The sequence below is a fragment of the Bactrocera tryoni genome, chromosome 5 (genome assembly GCF_016617805.1).
Source record: "Bactrocera tryoni isolate S06 chromosome 5, CSIRO_BtryS06_freeze2, whole genome shotgun sequence".
NCBI lineage: Eukaryota > Metazoa > Arthropoda > Insecta > Diptera > Tephritidae > Bactrocera > Bactrocera tryoni.
In genome coordinates this window covers 52,767,703-52,789,280 of record NC_052503.1, presented here as the reverse complement: position 1 = coordinate 52,789,280, position 21,578 = coordinate 52,767,703, and the positions used below count along the sequence as shown (strand labels likewise).

At 35.4% G+C, this 21,578-nt stretch overlaps 2 protein-coding genes across 5 annotated transcripts in view; one reads left to right on the top strand and one right to left on the bottom strand.

The window, feature by feature from the left end:
• LOC120777214 (speract receptor) overlaps window positions 1-1,816 on the top strand; it is a 70,787-nt gene extending 68,971 nt beyond the window's left edge. For both annotated transcript variants that reach the window (XM_040108391.1, XM_040108390.1), the window contains 2 exons: window positions 394-1,028; window positions 1,089-1,816. In XM_040108391.1, the coding sequence (XP_039964325.1) occupies window positions 394-1,028; window positions 1,089-1,290 (837 nt within the window). In that variant the 3' untranslated portion in view covers window positions 1,291-1,816. The remainder of the gene's footprint in view (window positions 1-393; window positions 1,029-1,088) is intronic.
• A 9,458-nt stretch (window positions 1,817-11,274) lies between these two features.
• The window catches only part of LOC120778116 (dual specificity protein phosphatase 15), a 107,349-nt gene continuing 97,045 nt past the window's right edge, over window positions 11,275-21,578 (bottom strand). For 2 of the 3 annotated variants that reach the window (XM_040109818.1, XM_040109819.1), the window contains exons 3-7: window positions 14,731-14,850; window positions 14,054-14,170; window positions 13,536-13,986; window positions 11,933-12,887; window positions 11,275-11,875 (exon numbers count right to left, since the gene is read on the bottom strand). In XM_040109818.1, the coding sequence (XP_039965752.1) occupies window positions 11,839-11,875; window positions 11,933-12,887; window positions 13,536-13,986; window positions 14,054-14,170; window positions 14,731-14,751 (1,581 nt within the window). In that variant the 5' untranslated portion in view covers window positions 14,752-14,850 and the 3' untranslated portion in view covers window positions 11,275-11,838. Of the gene's footprint in view, window positions 11,876-11,932; window positions 12,888-13,535; window positions 13,987-14,053; window positions 14,171-14,250; window positions 14,393-14,730; window positions 14,851-21,578 lie in introns of those variants that run through there. The other variant, XM_040109820.1, reaches the window with a different exon arrangement.

Here is a 21,578-nt window from a genome sequence, read left to right as displayed (position 1 = left end):
TGTGTAAAAAAGACAAATTAGAGTCCAATAAATTTCTTGATTGAATCCATCAGTAAAAAAAGGGTTCTTTTGGAACTTATTAAAGCACCACAGATAATAGAAAACCTTTTTCTACTTATGAGAATCTTCTATAACACAAGGAAATAGTGTTGAACTCCGTCAATATAAAAAATCAACGGAAAGAGCTGTGAAGATTTCAAGATCTCACTTTGGTCATATTTGTAGAGCAGAATGAGAAAGCAGTTGATCCAATGAGATTTAAAATTTACTTGAAAATAATTTACCGTGATTCCATATGTTTCATTCTGAGCCTAAAACCTTTACCAATAATATTTTGATCTACTATTGACATACGGAAGCAATATCTTAATATTTTTCCACATCCATCAACAGGTCTCAGGTCTACCGATCCGCAATGGCGATCTGCACGCCGCCGAAATCGCTTCGATGTCCCTCCACCTGCTCAGCGCGGTCTCGGAGTTTAAAATCCGGCATCGACCCACCAACAAACTGCTACTACGCATAGGCATACACACGGGGCCGGTGTGCGCTGGTGTGGTGGGTTTGAAAATGCCACGTTATTGCCTCTTCGGCGATACGGTAAACACCGCCTCACGCATGGAATCGAGCGGTGTGCCGCTAAAAATACACTGTAGCCAGCAGTGTCGTGAATTATTGGAGAAATTAGGTGGCTACCACTATCAGGAGCGTGGTCTCATATCGATGAAAGGTAAAGGTGATCAACGCACCTATTGGCTGCTCGGCGAGGATGAGGATGCGCGCAACAAGCGCAACTACGAGCGTTCCCAGCGACGCGGTTCACGTGCTCTCAACAAATTCATACAGGGCACCATTAAGCAGAACAACCAGCAGCAGATTACCTCTGCTGTGGTGGATTATGGCATACGTTCGTCGTTGAAGAATAAGGGTATGCCGCGCAATTCAATGACACGTTCCTCCAGCCTCGAGTCGCCGAAGAAGCTGCGCTTCGCCACCGGCAGTCTGCTCGAGCATCATCGCTATCATAGGTTCGTAGTTAATTTTTGAACTCTGTATGGTACTATATCGGAATATTTAATTCTTTACAGCGATGAGGCGCTCTTGGAGGTCATCACGGACTCCTACACCGGCGTGCGTCGCTCTTCCGGCGCATCGACGCATTCGCGCTACGAGGAGTCGACACTGTCCTGCGGCAGCAATGAAGAGCTCACCAGTTGGCAGCGTCAGCGTCGACCCTCATCGTACCCCACAGCCAATACACCCCTGCTGCTCAATCATGTGGAGACCTGACAGTGCGTGCCAGAGGAGTAAGTCGGTGTTGCTATCTTAACGGCAGCGTGTGAAAAATCAAATACAGGAATTTAGTAGACTATTTTGACAATTACTTAGTGTATTCGAACGAAAAGTTAACAAAAAGTAGTTAATTATTTTAATTTTCTCGCAATTCACTGCAGCAAAAATTTGCTGAAAGAATGTAAAATTAATTTTAATTAGTGATTTTAGTACTAATATTTGTGTATGTTTGTATGCATTGTACTTAGAAGACTAGGCTGAAAGCTAAGCAGTTTCGAAAACTAAACGCTTCCGCTGTGTCGAATGAATTTAAATTAGTTTTAAATTGTTTTTGATAAACATTTTAGTTTACTGATATAGATGTATGGGCTATAGTATAATATATAAATAATATAATATTAATGATGTTTTAAATTTCAAATAAAAGGTTACAATAATGTTGCATGTTGGTGATTGCCAAGTTCTAGTCGTTCATTAAGTGTAAAAGTTGGATGTAATTAAATTAATGTTAAGCAAATAAAAGTGTTGTAAAAGAATTAAAAACGTTTTTTTTTTTCTTAAAAATTATATTAAACTCCCAAAGGCTGTTCGAGATAACACTATTGATAGAAAAATCCAACTTAGTTCCCAAATTGCGAATTAATTCACTGGCAGATGTGGTTAACCTACTAGAGATAGAATACGGATCAGGTGTTTCTAGTACTCCATTACGGTATTATATAGAGGGAATTCGATCTTTCAAAGTTTCCATGAAGTGTGGCACACTTAACAAATCCGTAAAATCTTCTATTAACGCAGGACGATTTAATATTTTTGAAAAATACGTATAGTTCACTTATACCATCCATACAAATATGGTTTGGTTAATAATAAATGGTATCTCGAAACAGTAGACGTGGTCCAATAGATTTATGTTCGTCCGTTCGACTGATATCTCGATATCTGGAACATTACCTACAGTATCTATGTAAGCTGCACTTTAATAAGAATATGTGAAGTCAGAATCAGATGAAAAGATTTATTAATATCTTCGCTTACTCTAAATTGAGTAGTTTATCAATTTATGTACTGTACGGTATTGTCGAGTTCGGGAACAGCGACTGTTTTCCTGTTCGGAGACCGCAAGCGAATGCTCGGTGGAAAGAAATCTACCGGCAGTGAAGGGGAAGAAATCACCAAGGCTGAAATCAATTTGGAAACAAAATAAAGATTGAATTACAAATATGGTATCAAAAAGATGGGAAGTGACTATAATCGGTTGTATCGATAACTCACATATTGACCTGTTTGGTGACAGAGGGAATTATTGCTCTAAATCAGCCCATTTTTGTCACATGATCATTTTATTATCACATAAGGATTCTCTCTGAGTTGAGTATAATATACCTCACAGATTAACCTCTGTAGCAACATATTGTAGAATATAAAAATCGATTTTTTGAAGCCGTGAAATAATATAACCGCTTAAAACTCTTTATATGTATTTCAATATTTCTACCCCTAATTCTCTCAGTTAAAAGCGGAAGGAATCAGAGAAGCTGTGAAACGATTAGAAACCGGGTATTACATAAATTTTCCTAAAAAAGTTTGCAGAATTGGGGCTCAAAATTTAAAGCATTAGTTTATGATTACTGTTTTTTTCTAGTGTTTTCGAAAGGGGTGCTTGTAGTGTAGTCGTTTCTTAAAACGCTAAATATTTATAAAAATGTACCACATCGTGGTTTCATAGAAATCTTGGTATCGCTGCTAAATTAAAATTGATGTATATTGTGACAAAAAAGTACTCCGAAATTGTAATATACAACATTTGATGAGTCGACGTTACGAGCTTTCGAGAGAAAGGTTCTGCGAAAGATTAATGGTCCTGTAAACGTTGTACACGGCGAATATCGCATTCGATAGAACGATGAGCCGTATGAGATATACGACAACATTGACATAGTTCAGCGAATAAAAGGACAAGAACTACGCTGGCTAGGTCATATGGTCTAAGTGGACGAAAACACTCCAGCTCTGAAAGTATTCGGCGCAATATCCATCTCCGTTGGAAAGACCAGGGGGAAAAGGACCTCGCTTGAAATCTCCAATTGGCGCCACGTAGCGAAAAGAAGAAACGACTGGCGCGCTGTTGTTAACTCGGCTATAACCACGTAAGCCAGTACAGAAGAAGAAGGATAGGGAGTTTGAAAATCGTCAGACAAGTGTTAGAGAAATAGCAAGAGAGCTCGAGCTCTCCCACGAGTCCGTTCCAATGATTTTGGTGGATATTTTGGGTATGAAATGCATTCTTGTTCATGTCTCTTTGGACGTGCTTGATCATGCGAATTTCGACCCCACATTCATAGGATTATAACTGCTGATGAGACATGAGTTTATGAGTTTGACATGCAAACAAGTCAAAACTGATCGGAATAAAAGAAAAAAAAAAACAGACGAAACCGAAAAAAAATGGTCTAAAGTCGCATAGAAATCAAGGTGATGCTCATTGTTTTTTTTTTCGATATTCGTGGTTTGGAGGGACAGAAATAAATAAGGAGTTCTATTTGGCGATGATAATGCATCATCGTATCCAACTGCGATTGCGACCGAATTTAAAGCCAAAACCGCAATGAATACCATCGAAAACCGTATTCACCAGATTTGGCTGCGTGTAATTTTTTCTTGTTCCCTAAAACCCGTTTTCAGTCGCTAAATGAGCTGAAGACCATCCCGAAAAGTGCTTATGAAAAGTATTGCATCTGGTGAGGAAATCAATATTGATGAATAATTAAATATTTTTCATTTTATTTACAATTTTACAATGTAATTCAAAAAGAATTAAACTAAATTATTTAAACTCACCTTTATCAGCAGCGCCTAAAGTAAAACAATGAAAATATTAATATTTTCTTGAAATATATATTTCGGTTTCAAATTTTCCATGTTTATTTGCAAACAATAGTTACTCCCGCCATTAATGGGTTTTCGAAAACACACGTGTATATAAATATATGTGTGTACGTAGGTGTTTTGTCATATTTCATTTAAGAAAACTCGATCGTATAGGGTGTTTCGAAATGTACAGTTGTAACTTCATTTGCAGATTAAGCGTAAGCCTTCTTTACATTGCATTGCTTAGCTTTCATTACATACAAATATTATATAACATGATTTTAATTTTCTTTTATTTCATTAATTAACAGTTTTATATATGCGTTTTAAATCTTTTTAACTATTTTAGCCGTTTTTTAACAGTTTATATTTAAATTTGTTTATAAATAAGTTTTTGTTGCTCAGGTCATCATATCTTTATCAGCGATATGTTCATATATATATTTATGATTTAACTGTACTTTCTCTCACGATTTTATTGCTTGATTTGTATGCAAAGAATTTTATTAAAAATACCGTTAGTCAATTAAATATTTAGTTATTAAGTATTAATTATAGTTTTAAAGCTTTGAGGTGCATTAATTTGATTATACAGTTAGGCTTATAGCAGAAAAAGTTATTTTTTTTTGTTTATAAACGTCAACATTTTTGTATTCAAAGGCCATAATTTAATTAATGTTTAAATGAAACCGAAAAATAAAAATTATTTGATTGCTGCGAACAAATTTTTGCTAAAGTATTTACTGGCAAAATGTTTACGAATGCTAACGGCAATCAAAGGTAACTAAGTAAATTAAAGTTAAGTAGGAAATTAATTATTTTTCAAACCCTTTGAGCTACAGGAAAATATAGCGTTGATTATTTTGTGTCATTGTGTGATTACAATTCCTTCGAAATTGAATAAGAAATATGAGCACTGGAACTTCGAAACTTCTGAAACGGGCAAGTGAATTATCTTCTCTATTATACCAGTTCATTAATTTCGATTGTGATTGTTGTAATTGGATTAATCTAAGTTAATGACTTTAACTTTCAATACAGTGCCTTTGAAAATTTTCAATTCAATCAATACTTGAACCTTATTATTTTTGGAATGTTTATATGGTTATGGAACATTGTGGATCACAAATCAAAATTTTGCCGATAACTACTTTGCCCGATAAGTTCTAGTCTTAGGAATCTGTGAATGAAATTGTTCAAGTTTCAAGCTTCAGCTTACAGAGAAATATAGCTTCAACAAATTTTCAACTTCAAAAAGATTTTATAGCTTGTATTCGTGATTCAAAAAGTGTAAACGCTCTATTTATGAGAAGCTTGAATTATCTTTTAAAAATTCTGGCATTAATACAGACCATACTATTGTGGGCAAAATATAGTAAGACTTAAATATTTTAATTTTTGGGCGAAAACCCATTCTTCGAAATATTTTTTTCTAGGTTGGTATGACTGTCAATGACATCTGTGCCACATTTCACATCAATTTAATTCCAATTCTGCGAATTTTTCAATTCAGTTAACTTTTGTGCTGAAATACAAGCAGGTTTGGGAAAATTATTATAACAAAAGTGTAATTAAATAATTCAAATTTAAAATGAATAAAATTAAATTACGAAATTATTATTCAGCTTTAATATTTTGAAATAATCATCACTTCTTACTATACTCCCTTTTTTCTCTTTTTTAATAATTACTGAAGAGATTGTGTTGCCAGCACACATTAACATTCGAGAAGTGCTGCTTTCTTCATAAATACATTTTAGTTAAATATGTGGTTATATTTCATATATTTAATTAGTTATTAATAGCCGCAAATTCTTGTTTTTTTAAATTCATTTAGATTTTCGTTACCTTTTTACTTTTAACTTGAAACCAAATGCAAAATACTTTACTTTGCCTCAGTTAATTCTTGCTGCTTAATTGTATAGGGTATGTAAGTATGTGTGTATGTGGCTTTGCATACATACTTGCAACTTTAGTAAAAATGTGCTAATTTTGTCTTTTTTTCGCTTCATTGTTGCTCTCAATATAAAAAACTACGCTGCAAATATTTATAAATAATTGCGCTCTCTGCCGCTCCGCTAAAAGCTACAAATTTACTTATCTTTTAATCTATATGTATGTGTATGCAAATAAATATCCGCTATGTGCTATATACAGATTGCACATACACATATAATTTTTGTAACTTTCCCATTTTTGGGGACAACATTTTTTTATAAAAAGCTTAAATTTTGTTCATTATTTGGTTTTACATACATACATACTAACATTTTAATGCAATTGCGGTGATCTTACGAATTTTCTCAATTCAATTTTATGTATTGATTTTTTTGTTGTAATTTCAATTAAGCATAAAAAAGTTGAACAACGTTGCAGTACTGAAATTTACTTCTGTATATAGTGGTGTGCGTGGAAATGGAATCAGCAAGCTGTTGTTGCTCAACTTTCGAAAAAATGGTTTAAACGAAGCAGTTCGAAGGTTTCTTAGTGGCGTGCGTTAAAATAGAAAAACTCAGTTGTCAAACAGTTGCATAGAAATTAATTTCTAATTTCGAAAATTAATTTCGAATATGTATCGAAAGCATAAATGCGCCTTATATGTACACTTTTTTTTGTTTTTCAAATTATACCTTTTGTCTTAGCTTTAATATTTTAAAATTATTACAGAATGATACCAGCTAACATAAGTACTAAATGGAAGTTATTTCATCTAACAAATTTTTTAAAACAACATGAAATTGATCTACGTTTATATTGATGCCATCAAGATCGAAAAATATAAAATTGCTTTCAACATATTTACTCCATGATGAATTGTGCTGTCTGATAGATCACGCTGTCAAAAACAGCTGATGACGTGCAACAACTTATTTTGAAGTACCAAGACATCTTGCTTCGTATAAAAGGACTTCATGGCCTGTGGCTCAATACTAAATAATATGAAACCTAAATAAAGATGATTACAATCGGCGCAATCTTCATCGATTTTTTTATTGACGATGAATACATCAGTGTATTTTACCACACCAAAAGCCAATAGAAGAAATAATGTTCGCTTAGCAATTTTAAAGCGAACTACTAGCGATAAGACCTTTTTTCTACAACTTCATTACATCGCTTCGCTCTATGGTTCCAAGAAGATCCGGCGTTTTCGAGCCAAATTTGTTTAGCGGTGTGATCCATTACATAATGGTCATGTAAATTGTCGCATTTGGGACTAAGAGCAACGTGAAGAGATTAAAGAGCTGCGATTTCATCCAGAAAAAAACAATAGTTTGGTGTGGCTTGTGGGCCGGTAAAATCATCGTTCCATATTTCTTCAAAAATGATGCCGGTGAGAACGTAACCGCGCCATGATAACTGACTATTTGATGCCAGAAACTGCACCTCGTGATCTCGGCGACATTTATTTTCAAGAAAACGGCGCCACTTTCCACGCATCGCATCAATCAATGGATTTATTGAAAGAACAATTCGGTGAGTAGACAATTTCACATTTTGGGCCGGCCACAGGAAAAAGTCCAACGATGTGATATCACTCGACTAAAGTCTATGCGGGCAATCCTGCTTCGATTCAGACCTTGGAGAAAACCTCACACGTCTCAATCCCCAATTACTACTAGTCGAAATGCTCGAAATCCTCATCGAAAATTGTACTCAACGGATGGACCATCTGAGACGTAGCCGCGGCCAACATTTGAAAGAGATAATCTTCAAAAAAATAAATGCCAAATATTGTCTTTTCGAATGATTTAAATTTGAAGTTTCTGTTTTTATTCTTTAAAAATTGGATCGCCTTATATGAAAAGGATAATAGATTGGGGAACGTTAATTTTTGGAACATTATAAAGGCTCAAATTTGAAACTCGTTTATCATAAATCCTACAATATTCAAGATTATCTTCAGAGCACTGGAAAGTTCCACCTGAATTATTCCAAAATCTTATACTGCAGTGCAGTTTATATTTAATTTGACAGCAACAGCGAGTGTAAAAGATATTTCAGACTGACCTCTTATTTAGTCAGTTAGCAAATTGTCACAGTAATAACTACTTAGGGTATTGTTTATAATTGATATGAGGGGTTCTTTGAAGTGCCTATAAGGCTTTTATGAAACGTCCAAACGTCAATTACTCCATTAACCTCAGCTGAATGCATATTATATAAGGGAAAGAGACCGGAACCTTAGAAGTAATTATTCGAATAGATATTCTGTTCTCAAGGCATCGAAAGATCGTGTTAAATTTGTTTTAAGGATATTATTTCCATTAATGGTGTTTAGTCAGATGTAGATATCATAACCTATAATTGTGGCTAAATATAAAACTAAAAATCGATCGATTTTGATCAGATATTAAATGTTTTTGTTGATTTTTTGGAGACAAAATTCACTTTCCAAAAGTTTTTGAGAACGCTGTTGTATTAATAATCCTTAACCGTGACAAAAAGGGATCCATACAACCATTGCGTCTCCTATGACCCAGTTACTTCGGATCTGTTCACTATAATTTTTATATGAAGTCCCACTGTTCGGTCAGCTGGTAAGGCATAATTTTGCCTTTTTTGCTCAAATATTTTTTTCATTGCCAATTTTTGCTTAATTAATATGCTACATTGCTTTGAAATAACTTTAACAAATACACAGGCGATTTCAATACATACATACAAGTATTTAACAGTGTGTATATTTATAAATCTGTGTGTACAAATATTTTTTAGCAACTTTGTACTACAGTTATATATATGGGTATAAAAACTTTTTAACAATTTTCAATTAACAACTAAGCTAACAACATTTAACGGTTTTCGTTAACATACATACAAATGGAAAATGACAGTATATGATTGATTGAACCTGTATATATGTATCTGTATATATGTATTTATATGGATTTCTTTGCAGCTCATACAAAAAATGTTGATCTTGCAACTCATTATATAATACATGCATATACAATAACTGTAAAATATTTATTTCGTATCTGTAATGCACTTCGTTTCGAGCACTATAATTTTATTATTAATATTTTTTTTTTCATTTTAAAAACTTAAGAAACACTTAATTAGACTTATGCGCTTTTAATGTAGATAGTGTATATTTCTGTATTTTCTTGATTTTCATTTTGCATTTTCACTTTCAAATATATTCAATTCTGCGAAGTGTGTGGAATTTCACATGTTTTTCGAGTAATTAATGGACTGTTGGAAAATATTTTCACGTTAAGTAGTGACGGTAGCGATTTCGGGTATTAGGCAGTCATACTTTAAAGATTTAAGGTAGCCATCCTTGAATACACACGAAAGTATTTGTATTGTTGCCTTTTCGTTTAATATTATTTAGCCCTTTTCAATTCTTATACATAAAAAATTATGAATTATACATTTTTGATTTAATTTTTTATTAATTTTTTTTTAAATATTTTTTTTTGGTTTCAAACAGCATTTATGGAAAATAAAAAATGTATTTTGTAAAATAAAAATATATTATTTTGTATTTCTTTGAAGTAACGGTATATTTTAACTATAGCGGTTAAATGTATTACCTTCGTAGGTACAGACGGTGAGTCACAGGTCACTAAGAAAGGTGGTAATGAACAACTATTGTTAGATTCTGCACTAAAATATATATTTTTACAGTGTATTTCGTCTAATTTACTCTCTTCGGTTATGTAAACATTTCAATCAGTTTTTTATTTCCTATTTATTGTTAATTTTGTTTATTAATATTTATTTTGTTATATTTATTTTACTTATTGTATATTTTTTATTTAGTTTTTGATTTCAACACATTTTATACAACTTATTTAAAATTATAACTTTTATTGTTAAAATTTTTTGTTTTGTTGCTCTCAAATAATCCAACAAACGACTACGAAATTATTTATAAAATTTCGATAAATTTAATTTTTTGTTTGTCTTATTTTAAGTAATTTTGTTTAATTTTTTTTTTATATTAAATTTGCATTTCAGTTATTTCACTAAATTTAAACACTGTAAAGTTATATAGAATATACGATTTGAATTTACTTAAATTTGGAAATCAAAACCAAATAAAAACTAAAAAATAAATAATAAGAAAATAAGAAAAAATATAAAAAGAAATGCATAATTTAGTTAAAGCATAATTAAATTTTATAAAAAATATTATACTCAAAGCATAAATTTTAAGTGTATTGTTTTCATTTGTTGAGTGTGATTGTTTTTCTTTTTATCTTGAAATAAATTTTATGTAATTTTAAAATAAATATAAAAAATAAATAAAAAGTAAGTAAAATATTTATCTAATTATAATTAATTAAAAATAATACTTGTTTTGAATTTTATATAAAAATAGATTTGAAATTTAGAATTTACATTAGTTTTATTTATAAATACATTTATTTTAATTTATTTGCTTTTATTTATCAATTTTGTTTGATATTATTTTATATTTTATATATATATATACATATATATTTAATTATATTTAATTTTTTTTTATCCCGTTTGAATTAAAGTCATTTTAGTTTAAATTATAATTTATTTTTTGGATTATAATTTTTTATGTTGTATATTATATAACACATTTATATTTTTGAATTTGTTTTTTTTATAATTAAATTTTTATTATTTAATTTGACAGTTTTATAATTCTTGAGTTTATATTAAATTATGCTTCCATTACATTTTCTTTATATAAAATCGCGTTTTAGAACACTTTTGAATTATTTATTTTTTATTGTTAAAAATTTATATTTTTAATTATTTTTATCTTTTATTTAATATTTTTGATGTTGTTGCAATGTTCATTTTTTGCTATTATGTTTTAACTTTTTCATTTTCTCAGGTTGATCCTGCTATAAATAAAATAATAATTATTTTTTACTTTTGAAATCAAAACAATTGATTAAATTTTTTTAAAATTAGTATTACGATAAATTTATTTTTTATTTAGTTTATTTTTCAATATTAATTATTGTTTCTTATTAAATTGCTTATATTTAATTTCTCATTTTTGTTTATTTATATACCTTTGTTTTGTTTTTTAATTGAATTTTATTTTTATTTGCACTCTTTTCATTTTTTTCTAAACTTGAATTTATTTTATCACATAAAATATTTCAATTTCGTGTTGAATCGGTTCTGAAAATTGTTAATAATTGCATTTTTCTTAATTTTTCGTTTTCACAATTTCACATTTTCGCAAGCTTCTATCTTATGCTATATATACGGTATGTCTGTATGTCTGCATATATGTATGTACATCTAAGCAACAGTAAATTAATTAGTAGTTTAGTATTGTAAAAAAAACTATATTTGCTAAGTTCTTATGTCCTTAGTACTACGTAAGTAATTGCTTTGAGTTTTTGAAGATTCTATGCCAAGTGTAAGCTAAGCGCGGGAAAATGCTCCTGGTTACCCTAGCAATTGTCAATTAACAGTGTTCCAACGTTTTGAACTTTTGACAATTTAAAAACAATGATCCTAAACAGTCTACCAAATTTAAGGAACCTATACAAAGACAGTTAGCTTGCTTTGCGGTTTCTAGCCCGCAATTAGTACGCCAAAAATTAGCAAAAGCCGCTCGTGAGCACTCGCTTTTAATCGCTTCACTTTTGCCGACGAAAAGTAGTGCGTTTTGATTGCTCCAGCAATGATCGTTGCGACGGGCCATTATCAGGCTTTGCAGTTGTTTCACCTTTGCTGTTGCTTTTTCACCACAGTAGCAGCCCTAAAATGAGTGGAATACTATTAAGAGGTGTTCACATATGCTGTATCTGAGTTATACCTTCTTATGCCGTGCCGCGGGCTCACTGGCGGCGTGCGCACCGGCGATGGTGGCGCCGAACTGCCCGAAGAGGTGCGTGAAGACAGCGACAGTGTCGAATTGCGTGGTGCCGAGCAGCCCAAATAAATTGCCGAACCCTTATCCGGATCGCGCAGGTCTACGCGCGAGCCATGGACGGACGATGGCACCGAGCCGGGCACTTTGCCTGTGTACGCATGCAGACCTGCCGGACTGCTGTACGGACGCACCGTTAGACCGCTCACCGTGCTGGCGCTGCGTTGTAGTTGTGCTTGCCCATTGCTGCCACTCACGGCAACGCCACCATTTCTAGTTGTGGTGCACTTCACCATTTCATCCTGCTGTTGCTGGGCTGTCACTGTAGCAGATGCGGCGGCGCGCGCCTTTGCAGAACCGCTTATCAAGCGACTGCCAGCGCTATTCACACGTGGATTGCGCATGCGTGCAGCGGGCGGTGACTTGTGCAGAGCTTCTCTTTCACGTTTCGCATCGTTGATGGCGGCCGCATATTCGGCCGCCTCTTTTGAACTACTCGCTGTCGCTATCAGCGGCGACAACGCTGCGGTGGTAGTGTTGGTAGTAGTGTTCGTGTTAGACGTGGTGGTCGTGTTACTGTTGTTGGTGGTCGTCGTGGTTGCGTTGTTTATTTGCGCTGTTGTTGTGGTAGTTGTCGTTTGTGTGGGTGGGTTTTGCGCCTCCTCATCTTCGGGTATTTTCTGGGTGCCCAGCGAACGACGTGTGGCCGGCGAATGACTTGGTGAAGTTGGACACGATTGAGCCACATTTGTGGCGATTACATTAGCGATGCCAGCAGCGGATATCGAAGGCGATGCTGAAGCACTCGAAGTGGATGGCTGACCGCGAAGACGTGAACGCGTCGATGCGGAAGAGGGACGACGACGGAATAGACCCTTCGATGGATCCATGTTGCAGACACCTGCATTAGAAAAGGTAAGAGTATAGGTAACATCTTACGAGAGGAGAGATAGTTTAAAATACATAAAAAATAATTTTGTTGACTTCATGCAACCGCGTTCTACAGGACAGGTTGGAGTATAATTTATTAAATTTAAAAAATTTAGATTTTTCACATTTTTTTCAATTTCTTTTCATATATCAATAGTACTTTTATTTTTAGCGTTTTCCATTGCGTCTAAATTAGTTGATCCGGGTAACGTTTTTTCTACGTTTGTCGGTGAAATAATCGCCACTTGATTCTCTTCTATTGGATGAAAATACAAAACATTTTCCATTAACTGTTGGCCCGTTTGGTTATCTTCAAAGCATATTTCATTCGAATCGTCATCATCATCGCTATCATTGCTTAGAATTTCTCCACGCTCCTTCGCAGGCGCATCTTCGACCGGTAAGTTTTCTGGTGGCTTGACCTCATCTTCATCATCATCCTCAACGTCACCTTTTTTCAAACCACTATTATCTACAGATAGGATTTCCCACTTCTCTGCCGCAAATGAGATCATGTAGGCTAAATTTTTATTTCTATTTGCGTCGCTGCTACTTGCAGCTGCTTGTCCCCCATTCAAATCACTAATTTCCCCACCCAATGGTAATACCATCATCGCACCTGTCGGACACTTTTCACCGCGTGTACAATTTCCTTCACAAATGTCACGATTCTGCAAGAGTTCCTGATAGTTATCCAACGCTGCTGAGCACTTTGAACGATCCAAATGCTCCAGCGCTGTTGAGGGAAAGCGTTCACGCAAACGTCTGCGCTCCTCCATCAAACGATACATTTCGAATTCCTGCAGCTGGGTCTGGAAACCGATATTCGGATTGGCAACGGCGCGTCCAGCGCGCACTACCTTCAAAGCTTCCTTCCAGCTCAAATTGGTGGCGGTCATAATGTACGCCACCGCCACAGTAACGGAGCGTGACATACCGGCCAGGCAATGAATCAGCACATTACCTTCACGGAGACGCGCAGCATGAATGAAATCATTGCAAACTGAAAAATACTGCGAGAGATTCTGATCCGGTGTATCGGCAGCCATCACGCACAGATAGTGTTTGTCCTGAAGAAGGAAAATTGGGATTGAGTAATTAGTGTGCTATTACATGTGTACTTTTTTGGTCGCTTACCGGCAGCAAGCGCCTTGGGCTATCGTGTATGGCTATAATGTGTGTAATTTGATGCTTGTCCAGCTGCTGCTGATCCTTCGAGTCGCGATAATTGCCAACGTAGAGTCCGGGCAACACCTGAAAATATAAAAGTGAGTTGTTATGTTAGTAATTGATAGCAGTTAAAGGCTGCAGAAAAGCGTGTTGTAATTGCTTGCCAAATTCATATGCCAATCCATGTTGGCTTAAGGCTGCGTCAAGTAATCGAAATTAACATTTTAAATAAAGAACTTTATTTTTGAAGACCTTCTAAGTTGTTTGCTAAGCATTCTGAACTCGCTATTTATTATTTGTTGTTGCTAGTTGCCGTGACAACTGCAATTGGCTTGTAGAGAAACAGCTGAGTTTTATTTACATTTCCCCTGTGTTGAGCAATAATTAATAACGACGTTCTATGTTGAGTTTCTAAGAACGTACGTTCTTATAATTTTTGAATGCGTTTGACAGATGGCGCTGAAGCCACAAAAAAACGTATATTGGACAACTCAACAAACTTGCAAAGTCCGTCCGCAGTGACTAACAGTTAAGTTTCAGATTTTTAAACAGTACAACAAAAAAATGTGCAAGAAAACACCCAGTCAGTCTAATCACTCGCACAATTGAAGCAATTAAAAGTTTTAATCACAGCTCAGACTCACCTTGTTCATGCCATTTCCCATGTTGCCTCATTTAATTATTGTCCACCAACCAATCACGTTGCAATTGCTAAATAATTTGTTGTGTCCAAAATGTATTTCTCAGTGCAGACGAACGACGAACTGCAAGAAAAAAAATAAATTCGAAGAAAAATAATTAAAATTTATTATTTTGCAATTCTTATTCAACTTAAAAATTTTTAATCGAAAAGAAATAAATTATTGATTTAATTTGAAATAACAACAGCAAAAGTGTTGTGAAGAGAAATGGTTGGAGAAAGAATTTACTTATTTTACAAAATTTAATGTTTTTTGTTTACATATGTATGTATGTATATGCGTGGCTGCCAGAAATTAAACAGTCAAAAGTGCCATTGACATTGTTGTTTTTGTTATATTATATTTCATAGAGGAAGTTTTGAGCAGTGCTACAATTCGAACCACAGAGAGACTAGTGCGCTTTTTAGACATAGAAACGAACAGCGTGGGACTGGTTTTAAAGCTATCCATGAGATACCTACGATAAGTCGGTAACTACCTTTCCGGTCAAGACCGCTCGAATGTTGTCCTTGTCCAAAACCGGGATCGTTCCAAGCAGGATAGCCTAATTATTCTAGGTACTAGAACGTTGAAGTAGCTTGAGTCCTAAAAGCCATCAATTGGCCAAGACAATTCCTCACTGTAGTGTGCCATAACGAACACTGCGATAGAAACAACTTGCAAGCCGCCTTTGATTCAGAGAACTTCAGTGTTTAAAACATTTATTTTTTGCTTTCATAATAATTTTCAAGAATCTAACAACATGACCTTGATATAAAGAATGCTATGTTTACAATTATTTCATGGATACTTCGGAAGATAGTATGCGACAGGTTTTCTATTGTACCCTTCTGTATTCACAGGCATCTAGTCATCTATCTCATAAATGTAACCGTTGGCTTCGGGTCCCAAAGACAATGTGTTCCCTGCTCCCTAACTCCAACAGTTTTTCTATAGAGCACCAAGCAATCAAGGAGATGGGTATTCGGAGTTTCTGTAGCCATATCACAGAAGCGACTGGATGCATTTTAGAACGTTTTCGAAGATAATTACCAAGTGCGAACCAAATATTAAGGCTTGACACATAATTTCATGGAAGCTTGTAGACATACATGAAAACAGGCTCAAACAACTACAATTTGTGAATGGCGTGGTAGTAAAAGAAAAGTTTTCTGTTAATTCCAATGCCTAAGTTTCCAAAAAAATTAAAACTGGGTTCTGATTTATTTAATGTTCGAAACACTATAGTCTCTGAAAAAGTAAGCCTTGACCATAGGAGAGGTCCGGATATTCATCACATTTTAGGATTTTGCGCTCTGCAATCCATCTTCGGATTGAGTTTAGTGAAGTATTCGGAAGGATGGGATAGTGTGTCGACTTAAGGATGGAAACAACTAAAAGGAAAGAAAAAGAACGATTGGCGCGCTGTTGTGAACTCGGCTATAAGCGCGTACGCGTTGTCTACGCCAATAAAGAAGAAGAAGGATAAAATTAACGGAACTGAGAATGTACTTAGATATTTTAATAGACCTTCTTTCCACTCTTATTATCCTCCGTCAACCCGGTTATCCTAACATCGTCATAAATGTTATGCGCCAAAATGTATGCAAATGTATTTACGATTGTGTTTTAAATTTTCCCCATAAAAAAGACGAGCTGCGTCCACAATTTTTGCCGCGTCGAAGCTATCACACATATTTTGTGCTTGCTTTTATTTTCTATTTTCAAATTTTTCCTAACAAATGACGGACACTTAAGTTTAGAGGCCTACATATTGGCGCCAATGGCGCGGAAATCAAAGGTTAAACAGCCGAAGAGGCACACAGGTCACTCATGAGGCGAGTATAAATCAAAGCGCTATTTGCACTGTTTGAGTTTTGTAAATTTCCTGTTTGGAAAATAGGAAAACAATGTATTTTATGTCAAACCACATATACCCGGCAGCGCCAAAAAGTATGCACACTTTATGTGATTGCCACATGAATGTCACTTGAATTTATTGAAATTGCTCGTGTTGTGTGCGCTCTCGCTCGTCGCTTAACTGCCATGGTCGCCGGAACGATGACGTCATTGTGCCACAATGTACGGCAGTGCCGTGCGCTTGCCCGCCTGCCTCACCTTGAAAATGCAGCAATACAACTTGTTATGGCGCAATCGCCCGAAAATATGCAATCACAAAATAATTTGGCAACAGTTAAATGAAATGTGTGCAAGGGGCCTGACATGGCCGGTACCAGAGCTACGAAATCAACGAGAATTGTACGCGAGCGTGCAATGCCGGCTTGTGCCAGCACAGCGTTGCAACAAAACAAGCAATAACAAATACAACTGGTACAATAAAATTGCAAGTCTAACAGGACTTGGCAAGACGCCGGTTTTATTTCGGCATAGCATACTTATTGGCGCGCAAAGGCCGCAGACAATGCTGTTGATAGGCAGCTTAAGGCGAAGAGCAGCTCCTATGTGCTAACCTTTATTTTGTTGTGATCGTTGTTGTTGTGTTTTTATTTACTTTTCAGATGCATATATTTATTGTCTATGGGCTTAGTTCCATTATTACCAAGTGCCTGGTAGGCAGGATTGCTTGCTCCCCGTTGCACATAAACAAAAAAGCCAAATGGTAGCCTACATTAAGGCGCCCACTTCCGCTGACATTGTGCACATTCTGCCTAAGAAGGTATAATAAGCTCGAGTATTAATGTGTGTCGGCTGAGCTGACTCAACAGTTTGTTGACAGTTTTCTTTTGAGCCGCCATAACCTTGCTTTCATAGTGGCATAGTTTCAGGCGCTAACTCAGGCTGCTGCGAAGCCTCTACGCAGTGTGGGGTATTGGTGCGCCTATACATGGATGTGTGTGCGTTTGTGTGGCTAATTTAAAGCCCAACATGTGTGCCAAAAGTGGGAACGACCACTGCCTTGTACGCTTGACATACCGTTATGAACTACTGCGGAGACAAAAGACGAGTGTGAACTGCCGAGGCTACCAATGAAAATTCACTAAAAAACTGTCAAAAAATGTTATTTGTTTGCGATTCCAGCAGAGACTGCCATATTAAGTCGAAATAGAGCAACGGTGCAATAGTTTAAGTGAGTAACTGTATTTATCCAGTAGAGTCAACCTATAATATTTCAGCAAGGATTTATTCTTTAACTTGATAAAATGGCTCACTTCGGTCCCGTTTCCGAACAACATTACAAAGTTTTTAAATTTGCCATCACGCATCTCACTTTGAACCTTCGAGGGTATTTCTTCCAAAGGAACTGCTGAAGATGGGTAGCTCTCTCATATATCGGCTTTTTGAGCTCATCAAAACTATACCAAAGGAATTGCTTGCATTTTCAGCTCGTTAGCCTTAGTCTCACGAAAGTCCAGTCCAGAAGAAAGCACAATCCTATTTCGCCATTTACCAGACTACTTCGACAGTTGGCATCCGCAAGATCTGCAATCTGTATAATAGATAGCTCTGGCTCTCAGCAAACATAACAAATATAACCTCAAACCTCGTAAGAGAGTTCGTATCTAAGTCTGAGCACCATTCGCAAAAGTTTCGATATCGGCACTCTACCGGACCGTCTAAATATCAAGAAAAACTTCCATAAGATTTTCGTATTCTCGACAACAACTTCTTCAATGAACCAAATCTATTTCAAGGAATCGAACTTTGGTAAGACCCTTCCTTTATATACAAGTTAATAACTACTTGTATGTAAGCCTCGCGCCTTCATTTGCAAATTATGAAAAACCGACCGAGTAGGCGTGTCGCGCTGCTCTCTCTTTTCTACCTCCATTGTGTTTGCATTTTGCCACTCATTTAGGATCTGCCACACATTTGAACTTGACATTCGCCAAAGCGGCACAGCCACACGCTGAGGCATAGTTTGTAGCGAGCGAGCGCCTCTAAGGCCACGGTGACCCATTTGCTTCGCTGCCTGATTTGATGATTGTTTGCCTGGTTTGTTGTTGCAAGTCATTTTCTAAACTTACTTGTTGTTGTTGCCTTGGCTGGCGTGCACTTTGGCTTGGAGGCTGGTTTGTCATGCTGCTTCCGCCGTCGCCACTAACACTAGCATTGTTTGTCTATATGCGTGCCTATGACTGTGTGTGTGCTAAATTATCTCGTAAATCTGTTGTTGACCTGCAGCGCGGCACTTATGAGCGCGTACACACACACATTAATTGTCTCTAGTGCTGAGTTTTTAAATTTACGCTTCTTTTCAATGTCACGCGCAAAAGTGATTCAGTAGCAGGTTTATGGTATTTGTTAAGGGATTAGCAGAAAGTGCTTATGTGTTGAGCTTTTGTGGAAAAAAGTGTGTAAAAGTTGGTTTGGTTTTGTAAATACGCTCATTGGTCCATTCTAATATGAAGCTTTCAATGAGCTTTCATTCGAGGGCGAAAGCTTCAGAAAGCGTGAAAGCTTTCTGGTAAAAGTGAAAGCTCTGCAATTTGCGAAAATACTGCTAATGCTATAATATAAATCGTATGCTTGCGTGAGATTTGTATGAGACTTATTTAACTTAAATAGGTGGCAACTCTGTTTCAAAATGTATTTGAATTAAAGCTTACCAAAATGTTTTTTAAACGTTTTAGGTTGTCTAAATTAAAGATTTCCCCATTATATTTTTCTGCAGCTCTTTAAACTTCTTAAATTTGAAGCAAATGCTTGAAAATATTTGGCTCAGATTTATTTTTTTGATAGTTGGCAACTCTATTTTTGTAATTTTGTCTTAATTAGAATAGTACTACATACAAGCTGGAAAGCTTTTAAAGGCCATATAGTTTACACATATTTTTCTCAGATCCGGAGGAGATTTTTAATCCTCTGTTTCCCTTAAAACTACATTTATTTGCGAAATGTGGCAATTATCTTGTTTTAACATATACTCATTTGTCATACATTCCGCAATATTCGGATCAGATTTGATTTTCCCATAGATGGCAACTTTATTTCACAATTTTGTTTCAATTAGAGAAGACTTCTCCTAGCTTTTCACACATATTTCAATTATTTTGTCTTCCATGGTTAGTGGCAACTTTATTCTATGAATAATTCGAACCTCTGAGAATGCTTAGCGAACAAGTGTTTTATTTTCCCAAAAGACGTCAGTTCTAAAATAATATTTTTCTTTCAGTAAAAACCTTCTAAAGAAAAACAATTTGAAGCTTTTACAAAATTCAGCCTAAGAAGATTTATTCCATTATACCTGAAGCCGAGGCGAAATACTCTGAAAATACGCTTTATATATCAGTAGTGATATTGTCGTCTTAGGTGTGTTTGAAGCGTAAAAGTTATTTACAAGTAGGTACATTTCTCTAGAGCTCAGAGCTTTCACTCGAAAAATGTTGAGCTTTCTTCCGCCACGAGCTTAATTCTTTTTGTAAAATCGACGTTAGAAAATGGAAGTGGTAAACTACGGATGTGTGTGCAATTATAAGTAAAACTTCTCTTGAGCTTAGAGCTTTCATTCATTTAGAGTTTTCACCAGAAAAACTTTTTCCTCTTAGTTATATTGGCGATCAGTTTGCTTTTGATAGAAAATGGTAGTAAAACACGAATAAGTTTGCAATTAAAATGGAGCCATACCCTTCTAAAGCTAACACGACCTTGAATGAATGATAAATCACAAATTTAAAGATGAATACTGAATACGGTGAAGTTTTGACATTATTAATTTTTTGGATAGTTGAGAGGATAAATGATGAATATGACAAAATATGAAAGTTGCAAAACCATTTTGCCACTTCTGTTGAACTCAGTACCTTCCATTACAGAGCTTTGAACAACTTTATAGTGAAAGCTTCAAATATAATAAAAAAAATAAAAATAATATGTATTTAAGAATTTAACTGAAACTTTGTCAACATTTTTAGTATGAAAAACAACTTTGCAAATGCGAAGCAAAGTTTCACAGGGCAGATATAGCCAAAAAATGTTGCGCATACGCCATGTCAACACAGCGAGTGAATTTATTAGAGTTTGAAAAGGAAAAGCAAAACAGGACGAAGTGATTAAAGAGAAAGCACACTCGAAAACCATAACTGCTGTAAAACAAAAACAACAATCAACACACATACGCCCACACACATACATGCATTTTGCCATCGAATTACAAAGTCGCACTTTTTGCGCATTCAGTGCAACAGTGCCCACTCCGTCTTTGTATCTCAGCTAAGGAATTTCTCTGCCACGCACTTCAGTTCAATTACCAAACGTGAAACACACTCGAGAGCGTAATGCAAGCATAGATGAAAGCATAAATTTCCAGCGTAAGCTCCAGCTTATGCGTGGGTGTATGCGTGCGTATGGAAATTTGAGTGTGTGGCAATGAGCGTGGATTAATATGGACGTATTAGTGTGGGTGTGTGGACCACTAGGGGTTCTAAGAATCGTCACAGTTATCGCCGTCAACCACTTGAAGTGCAACACTTCAAAACAATGCTCATTCACAAGACACTTTGCATGTGTGTGTGTGAGTAGCGTTAAATTTTGCATACATGCATACATATGTATATACAGGCATGCATAAATAAGTGTTGATGGAAAGTCGGTTGCGAATTGTAAAGTGACAAAGCTGAGCAAAATACACCGAGTGCGCCAAAAAAGGTAAAAATGCCTGCAAATTTCAAAGGCTCAATAATGAAGCGTTTATGTGTGCGTTTGTGAAGTGCTTCCTTTGCGCTAAATGATTTCGTGAATATGCTTCTTGTAAAGGTAGATAATAGTTCAAAAGCGCAGCTGAGAATCAAACAAGAACAGTGTAAGGGTGCATGTAAAATTACATTGACTTGGAAGGGAAAGTTCATTTATTG